The 10,293-nt window shown below is 32.7% G+C and overlaps 1 protein-coding gene across 1 annotated transcript; it reads left to right on the top strand.

Moving 5' to 3' along the window:
* Positions 1-2,303: 2,303 nt before the first annotated feature.
* On the top strand, positions 2,304-9,000 carry c19h5orf15 (chromosome 19 C5orf15 homolog). Its single transcript, XM_073824768.1, has 3 exons — positions 2,304-2,454; positions 4,140-4,999; positions 8,153-9,000. The coding sequence occupies exons 1-3, from the start codon at positions 2,313-2,315 to the stop codon at positions 8,282-8,284; spliced, it is 1,134 nt and encodes a 377-aa protein (XP_073680869.1). The 5' UTR covers positions 2,304-2,312; the 3' UTR covers positions 8,285-9,000.
* The last annotated feature ends 1,293 nt before the right edge of the window (positions 9,001-10,293 follow it).

Here is a 10,293-nt window from a genome sequence, read left to right as displayed (position 1 = left end):
GTATATCCACAAAGACTTTGGTATAGCTTGCAGTGTGCCTTTTTCTTCTTTCTTTTTTTGGCAATGCAAGATGTATACAGTGTACGGAAAATATGCTTTGAACACATTTCAAAGCATTTGGACACAAAGAAGTCTCCTCTTTTCACAAAAATATCATTATGTAAATATATGAGATGTATTATTAAAATATAATTATGATTGAGAGCACAAAAAGCTATATAAACCAAATTAATATCCATTGTATTAATACCACTGATGAAACAATGCTGAGATTTTATGCTTTAACCCCTTTGGTGTGCATTTTTGACCAATTTTAGTTTTTGTTATTTAATTTTTTTATTTATTTCATCTCAATGTTACGAAACTTAGGGTAAAGGTTTTGGCACTATGCAAAATCATAGACATTTGGTTTTAAAAGGTTAAATGGTCCTTAAGTAGTCACAATCTGTCTTCATGTACAATTTGAAAATAATATTTTTCTAATTATTGTTTTATGAAAATAGTTATGTTTTATTTTATTGACATATAAATATGTTAATAAAAATGTTTATTGTTATAAAAAAATACAAAAATTACATATTTTATTTATATATACCTATATATACATACATACATGCATACATTTATTATTATTATTATTATAAAGTCAGTGCTCCAAAACATTCAAGATTCATTGGAAAATGTCATTTTCAGGTCTGTGCTAAAAAAAGTTGTAATAAATGGATAATAACTACTACCATAAAATCCCCTAAAAATACTTAGTATTAAACATTATTGAACTAAAATACGGTATATGTGAACCTGACCCAGAAAACCTGTATTAAGTAGCAATAACCAACAATTAAAATGATCGATTTTTCCTTTATGCCAAAAATCATTAGGCTATTAAGTACAGATCATGTTCCATGAAGATATTTTGTAAATTTCCTACCGTAAATATATCAAAAATTTATTTATGATTAGTTATAAGAACTTGATTTGGACAACTTTAAAGGTGATTTCCTCAGTATTTAGATTTTTTTTGCACCCTCAGATTCCAGATTTTCAAATAGTTGTATCTCAGCTAAATATGGTCCTATCTAAACGAACCATACATCAATAGAAAGTTTATTTATTCAGATTTTTTTGATGTATAAATATCAATTTCATAAAATTGACCCTTATGACTGGTTTTGTGGTCCAGGGTCACATATAGTACATTCATTTCATGTGAGGAGCACCAGAGGGCTAAACAAAAAAACAATATACAGAATTCAGTTCCTTTAAGGGGAGACACTGCAGGCAAAAACAGTTTTTCGTGCACCTGTCAAGTTTGAGATTTTAGGTTAAGTGTTTTTTCATACTAGTGGAAAGAAAACATCCAGAAAGACACTGTTAAGTGTTTCCTTTATAGTATGTTATCTATTTGTGTCAATAGATTTCAATTACATATACAATTACAAATACATATTTTTAAAGGCTGTTTTCTCAAAATGAGTTTTTCTCCTACACTGAGCCATAAATCTCCACTTCAGTAGCACTTACACACACCAAACTTGACATTTTTATTCCTGTCTATATCCTGAAGGTTTTTACAGAGGGATTTGTTCATATGTAATTTGCTTGATTTTATACAACACATACAACATAAAATATATTGTTTTCTGTTTGTTTGAAAAATTTTCTAAATGATAGTGACAAAATGACACACAAAATTCCCTCTGTAAAAACATTTGATTGTAATATGTCAAAAAAATAAATAAAATACAATAAACGAATTTGGGTGAATCCAGTGTTTAGATTTTTGTGCTGGAAATGTATGCAAATTAGCACATATTTCATTATAATACCTCATTTGCATATTTAAACATAACATTTTAGAAAACTTGTAATACAAAAAATGTTTGCAATTATCAATGTGATCAATCAGCTGAGTAAGATAACTTTTTTTTACTCTATTCACCTGCAGTATCGCTTCAAATACTGAAAAAAAAGGATCTATTTATTAGAAAACGTACAGCTATGAACTTACAATAATATCTAGCTAATATATAATTTTAATCGGATTAAAAAACTTGATTTGTAACACCTGTCATATTCTAAAGCAGGATAAAGGTAAGATAAAAGTTATTGTGACGAAGCTTTTTCTGCGACGGCGACGCACACTGTTTACGTCAGCGTTCGAATTCGCGTACTCATTTCGTTCATTTCTATGTGGTGCACTCAAATAGCATTCAGTATATTGGTATTAGTTATGAGTCAACGATTGAGTCACGCGATCTGAATAGAAAGGACGCTTTGTTTACAGCAGGGAGCGGCGGATGAAACAGCGCATGCGCAGCTGCGCACCGAAGACGACAGCATTGAAGATGGCGGCGACACGGAAGACGGGATTCGGGGTTTCAGCTCTGGGAATATTCGCAGTTTTACTGTCACTGCAGATTCTATTTGTAAGATGCGCACCGACAGTGTCAGGTTAGTGGATCATTTCCATATAAACCTAAACAGGCTGTTCCCTGCGGCCAGCGGTGTTATTTATTTGTTACCCAAAACAGCTCGTGTTCTGTGAACGAATTCTCTATTCCCAATGTCTTTCTCATTATATATCAGTGTCAAAAAATGACACGTTTACATAACCTTACATAAAGACTCTATATAGAGAACTCTCAGAAAACAAGACTTCTGTGTATTGATTGTGATACCGGAAGTCTCATGCTTTTGTGACGTGGTCAGTTGCGCAGCTGTCAGGTTTTGTAAACACTGGAGTTATGAAATGTACAATGGAGATTTACACCTCACAATTCTCTTTACATCTTTTAATTTGGACTTTTCTTTCAGATTCGTGACAAATTTAAGTTAAATAATTCTGAATTGTGAGGGGAAAAAGTAAGAAAATAATACTTTTTTAATTGATTTGCATATTATTCAAGCAAAAGCACTTAATTATTTATAATTTATTGATTCTCCCTAATTCGTCTTTTTCATCTTTTTAATTTTCCTTTCTAAAATAGCCTACCATTTTTCCAGTGGTCCAGTTTGGTGGACATTCACTCAAAGACTAGGTGGATATAATTGCACTGAAAATTGAGGGATTTATAAAAATCATTTCAGTTTTAATAATCTCAACATTGCAGCTACTAATGAACACATTAATTTTATTTGAATTATCAATCTGTAACCATGTGTTACTATGTCTTTTTTTCTATGTCTATTTCTTTTCATTTTACATTTTTATTATTTAATTAATTAGTAGCTTTTCATTAAACTCTCAAACCCTCTGCAGTTCCTTCATGAACCCCAGTTGGGAAAACGTACATGTAATGTAATATGTGTTAATTATTAATTACAAAACAACAATTTAAAAATATTTGCGTAACACTGAACGTTTTTAACATTATATTAGACATTATAGCCTACCAACAAAGCACATTTTAACTTACAATCAATAAGTTAGTAAAATAATATTCTTTTGCCATTTTTAAGACCCTCTTCTTGAATCAGGCATGTGTTTTTAATGTACAAATAAGTGCAGCCTTGCTGAGCAAAGGAGAATGTTAGAATAAATGTATTAATAGAGCTGTTGGAATGATTGTTATTTTTGTCTTTGTCTTTTAGTTTACAGAACAACAGTAAAATTACAATACTAGCATTTATGAATGTTGACTTTTATTTTGCGGAAAACCCAAAAGAAGACCTCAGTACTACTTTTTGCTGACAGAAATTCATGAATGATTCTCATCATGCAAACACCGAAATTGCTTTTTTTTTTTTTTTTGGCATTTTCGGACGAATAATTTTGGTTGCCGAACAGTCGGTACATCCCTAATATTTAATCCACGTCATGTTGTTAATAACAATGAGTTGAATATATTTTCTTTCCTTTTATATATATTTTTATCAATAAGGTACCAGATTATCCTATTTAAATCAATGTGAAAACAATTTTAGGTCAAAAGTAATCAAAAAGTCTGATTAGATTACTTGTAACGTGTAATGTAACAGATTACGCTACTGACTACAATTCTTTTCATGTAATTTGGAATCAGTAACAGATTACAATTTGTAAGTAATCTAAATCACTGTACTGATGTACAATAGCCATGTGGTGGCAACAGCATTACAGGAATTGCTCTTAATGTGGCTTGTTTTTTTATCCACAGTTGGAACCAGCACCCAGGATAAATCAGGCAAGGTGGCTACTGTGATGACTATGACGACTGTGGTGCCAACTTCCGCTATCGACACCACCATCAGCACCAAAGCAGCAGACCTGCACAAAACCACCTCAGAACTGAGCGAAGCCAATCCAGACCTGAGCAAAACCACTTCAGAACCGAAGGAACCCAATCCAAACCTGAGCAAAACCACTTCAGAACCGAACGAACCCAATCCAAACCTGAGCAAAACCACTTCAGAACCGAAGGAACCCAATCCAAACCTGAGCAAAACCACTTCAGAACCGAACGAAGCCAATCCAGACCTGAGCAAAACCACTTCAGAACCGAGCGAAGCCAATCCAGACCTGAACAAAACCACCTCAGGACTGAACAAACCCAATCCAGACCTGCAAAAAACCAATCCAGACCTACAGAAAACTACTTCAGACCAGGCTACATCCACCAAACCAAACCAACCAGAGCCCGCCAGTACACCCGAAAACAAGCCCAGCACCGTCTCCACCCCTGCGTCTGCCAAAACAGAGAGCACCTCAGATTACATGGCCGGCCGCATGTCTCCAGAAGCAGACTTGGGCTTTGGAGGTGATGATGATGATGATGATGATGATGATGATGATGGTGGTATTGATGATGATGGTGGTATTGATGATAACTTTGAGTTGCCTCAAGACAATGAGGGTGTGAGGAAAAACCTTTCCCCTGCTGAGAGCCATGAAGAAATACATGTTCAAATCAAGGAGACCGCCATCGAAAGGGATGAAGATTCCCACTTCTTCTTTCATCTGGTCATCATCGCTTTTCTGGTGGCTATCGTGTACATCACCTACCACAACAAGAGGAAGGTAAGCTTCACGTGTCCACAGGCTTTTGTTTGATAGGGTGTGTCACCGCAAGAGATGATATCGATACACATAGACGTCATCAACGGGTTATTTCATCTAATTGCAGTCACTTGAGATAACCGCAGTAGCTGTACAGTTTCATTTTCAGTCACGTTTTGCCATTCAAATAGAGAAATTTAAGCGTGTGAACTAAAGAAATGCACACTGCATTATTTAACAAAATAAATGCACACAATACATGCACCAGACAAACTTATAATAAGAGGTGCGCATCAACAAAAGAGAAGCTTTAAGGGCTCCTGTAGTTTACTGTCAAAATAAGGTGCATGGTGTAACGTTTGAAAGTGAAGAAATTAAGAAATATTAGTGTTGTAATTTTACAGTTGTAATGTAAAATAAAATGATTGTTATTATTATTACTAAAATATTATTTTTGTTTTTATTTTACAATAAAAAGTAATATTAGTAATATTTCTTTAGTTTTTTTTTTTTTAGTATTTTTATATCTGTATTCAATAAATATAGAAGTAGTAATAATAATAACGACTATTATTGTTGCTATTATTTATTTATTTATTTATTTTCTAGAGTGAAGAGATTTTTTTTTTTAAGGAAGTATGCTTACTTTTACCATAAAAGATTTTATAATTTTTCATCACGTTAATGTAAAAAATGTTAATGTATAATTGTTGCATTTTCTGCTTGGGTTTTATGTGCTTATGTAACTCTTGTTACAAAAATAGCCTTAGATTCTGACATGGGAATACAAAAATAATATTGTAAAAATATTTTTACCATTTAAAATAACTGCTTTCGATTAGAATATATTTTAAAATGTAATTTATTCCTGAGATCAAAGCTGAATTTTCAGCATCATTACTCCAGACTCAGTGTCAGTGTAATGATCCTTCAAGGAAATCATTCTGATTTGCTGCTCAAGAAAGTTTTTTTATTTTTATCAGTATTTAAAACAGTTTTTCAGGATTATTTGATGAATAAAAAGATCCAAAGATCAGCATTTATCTGAAATAAAAAGCTTTTGTGTCATTATACACTATACCATTCAAAAGCTTGAAGTCAGTATAATATATATTTTTTTTTGTTTGGGAAAGAAATAAAAGAAATGAATACTTCTGTTTAGCAAGAATGCTTTAAATTGATCAAAAGTGATGATAAAGACATTTATAACGTTTCAATAGATTTCAATTTCAGATAAATGTTGTTCTTCTGAACTTCTGATCTGTTCATCAAATAAACCTGAAAAACATTCTACTCAGCTGTTTTCAACAATAATAATAATGGTTTTTAAATGATTTCTGAAGGATCATGTGACTGGAGTAATGATGCTAAAAATTCAGCTTTGAAACCACAGGAATACATTACATATTAAAATATATTCAAGTTAATTTAGTTATTTATTTAGCAGTTATTTTAAATAGAAAAACCATAATTTTTTTTTACTGATTTGTACAAAATATGAACATATAAAAATGTACTTCGGATCAAATAAATGCAGGTTTGGTGAGTTCTTTAAAATCATTAAAAATCCTACTGTCTGAAAACTTTTGACAGGTATACATAATTATTTGTCTCTGTGTATATTCATAAAGCATTCTCTTTTTTTGTGCAGTTGTACTACACTATTATTATTATTCTGTTTTTGTTATTAATAATAATAGAAACTGGCCTCAGAGCTATAAGGCCTGAATCTCAGACAGACACACTGCAAAAATGCTTTTCTTACTTAGATTTTTGTCTTGTTTCTAGCCAAAATTTCTAAAAAAAAACTTAAATCAAGAATGATTTTTTTAGACAAGTAAAAATAATTTTCTTGTTTTCAGAAAAAAAAACTTAAAAACAAGAAAAATAATTTGTTTTCTGTTTGAAATAAGATTTTTTTTTCTTACCCCATTGGCAGATTATTTTGCTTGTTCTAAGCAAAAAACTCACTTCATTTTGACTTGTTTATTCTGAAAACAAGATTTTTTTTTTTTTTACTTGACTAGAAAATCCTTCTTCATTTAAGTTTTTTTTTTTTTAAATTTTGGCTGGAAACAAGACAAAAAAATTCAGGTAAGAAAAGCATTTTTTGCAGTGGAGAGTTTGAGTGAATAAGTACATTAACTTTTTTCCCCTGTGGTATCAAAAATGGTGTTAAATGTTACCAAAAATTATATTGTTATGGTATTGTTTCAAAGTTAGAAATGTTAGTATAGTTTCGTGACTGTACTAATTCACACATATATTTGATATAAGATCAAGCAGTACAGTGCCTTGCAAAATTATTCATACCCCTTAATTTTTTTCACATTTATTTTGTTGCAGCATTGTTAAACTGCTTTAAATTAGTTTTTCCCCCACATCAATTTACACTCCATACACCATAATAATGACAAAGCAAAAACCAGATTGGGTCTGATGTGAGCATCTTTGCACATCTGCATTTGGCAATTATCTGCCATTCTTTGCCTCACCTTTTCACCTCTCCATCTCTGTCAGCTTGGACATTTTCTAGAGTCCTAGTTGTTCCAGTTGTCTTCCATTATGGATAATGCTTCTGTCAACCTTCAATGCAGCAGATTTGTTTCTGAACTCTTCTCTAGATCATCGCCTTAACACAAGTCTGTCACTGAGCTCTACAGGCAGTTATCTTGGTTTTTGCTCTGATATGCATTTTCAGCTGTTAGACCTTTTCTGAGAGGTGTGTGCCTTTCTAAATCAGACTCAATCAAATGAATTTGCCACAGTTTAACTCCACTCCAAGTGTAGGAACATCTAGAAGCAATATGAATGCTCCTGAGCTAAATTTCGAGTGTCCCAGAAAAGGGTATGAATACTTGCGACGGGATATTTTCAGTTTTTTATTTTTAATAAATTTGCACAAATGTTAAAAACATATTTTTTGCTTTGCCATTATGGAGTAGGGAGTGTAGATTGATGTGGAAAAAAAGTAATTTAAAGCAGTTTAACATAAGGCAGCAACAAAACAAAATGTGAAAAAAATGAAGGGGTATGAATAATTTCGCAAGGCACTGTATGTAAAATCAACATGAAAGGCACATACATGAACATGTAAGCACTGTTTCCATCAGAGGCAGCAGTGGTGTGAATGCTCTGTCATCATGATTGACTCTCTACTCATTATATTTGCAGCTGATGCTGTTGGCTCAGAGTCGCCGCTGGCGGGACGGCTTCTGCTCGCGCGGGGTGGAGTATCACCGGCTCGACCAGAACGTCAACGAGGCCATGCCTTCACTCAAGATGACCAACGACTACATCTTCTGAACAAAAGCATACAGCTGATTTAGTCCACACATGGTGTCTTAATTAATCAGGGGAGGAGGGATTGTGCTTTAGTAGTTTGTTTTAAGTGCACTCTTCAGATGGTTTTGGGTTCTTCTCATTCTCCTCTGTATATTCTTGGGTGTCTATAAAAGCAGACGGTTTCGCTCTGATTTAATCATTCTTGAAAAAAAAAAAGCAAATGAAGGTCTGTCTCTGTAAATATTTGATTATAAACCTTCTTCTATCTGTCACAAAGGCCTAGAACAAAATGCCGATGATTATTTAGAGTCTATAACGTGTGCTGTGAAGGCGTGCACAGCTCATACGAAGCAATGTTAACTCTAGTGCAGCCGTTTCGGGCTGGTCCCCTTTATGTTTGTTATGACTTCAGTGAAGTTGTTTTATATGAGCCGGGTCCGCCGTTGCCAAAGCTTGAGAGATTTATGGAAAATTAGCGTGCAGCTGTTTTTATCGTTTCTTGTTTTTATTATTATTCAACTGCACATGAGCGTTGCCCATCTCAACACAACCGTAGCAGCAGCTGAAGGCATCGTATATCAATATGTGTGCAGATTTGCTTTAGCTCCAATACTAATAACACAATAGAGCATCTTCATCTCTGATTTCCATCTGTGCATGAAGACGGTGTATTGGTTTCCTCTTTAATCAATCGGTACGAATTACATTCATCAATAAAGCACCTCTGTATGCCAATATTTCAGTGTGATATTTCATTTCGTTACACTTTATTATGCAAATGATGCTATATGCATGACAAAAACTCAATTTTTTTTTAAGTCACATTCAGCCATATGTTGGATGATTATCATTCATCTAAGCTTGCACACATCGGTGCATGGTTTTAGCTGATGATTACAGCATAAATTCAGATTTGAAATGAATATTCATGTGAACATCATCGGCCTGTCGAAACCACAAAGCTGAAACACCTCAACTTTAGTGTTAATTTCCAATTGATTTAAGTTACACAACTTAATGGGTTTTCTTGAAGATACAGTGGTTTAATCTAGATCAGGAAAAATTTAAGGCGAGACACTGCAGGTGAATAGGGTAAAAAAAAAATTAACTAATAGTTATCACCTTACTTAGTTAATTGATTACAGTGATAATTGCAAACATTTTTTGTATTACACGTTTTCTAAAATGCTAGATGTAAATATGCAAATGAGGCATTATTTAATGAAATATGTGCTAATTTATAGTACAAAAATTCAAAATTCTTATTTTTTTCGACATATTAGAGTCAAAAGTTTTTAGAAATGGAGTTTATGGCATCTCATTTCGTCACGACAATGCAGAAAAAACAAGCCAGGAAACACTATATTTTTACCATTTTTGGGGGAATAAAATGTTATAAAATCAAGTAAATTATACATAAATGCCTCTGTAAAAACCTTCAGGATATAGACAGGAATAAAAATGTCAAGTTTGGTGTGCTACAGTGCTACTGAAGTGGAGATTAATGGCTCAGTGTAGGAGAAAAAACTAATTTTGAAAAAACGGCCTTTAAAACTATGCATTGTAATTGAAATCTATTGACACAAATCGATAAAGTGCTATAAAAGAAACACTTAACAGTGTTTTTTGGATGTTTTCTTTCCACTAGTCTGAAAAAAAAAAACACTTTATAAAAAAACAAAAAGCCCCAAATCTCAAACTTGACAGGTGCATGAAAAAACAGTTTTTGCCTGCAGTGTCTCCCCTTATTTATTAAAAAAAATGAATAAATAAGCTTTCAATTGATGTGTGGTTTGTTAGGATAGGACAATATTTGGCTGAGATACAACTATTTGAAAATCTGGAATCTGAGGGTGCAAAAAAATCTAAATATTGAGAAAATCACCTTTAAAGATGTCCAAATGAAGTTCTTAGCAATGCATATTACCAAACAAAAATTAAGTTTTGATATATTTATGGTAGGAAATGTACAAAATAGCTTCATGGAACATGATCTTAATTAATTTCCTAATGATTTTTAGCATAAAAGA

The sequence above is a fragment of the Garra rufa genome, chromosome 19 (genome assembly GCF_049309525.1).
Source record: "Garra rufa chromosome 19, GarRuf1.0, whole genome shotgun sequence".
In the NCBI taxonomy this organism is placed as follows: Eukaryota; Metazoa; Chordata; class Actinopteri; order Cypriniformes; family Cyprinidae; genus Garra; species Garra rufa.
Note: the sequence above shows the minus strand (reverse complement) of the source record. Positions and strands in the feature narration are given on the sequence as shown.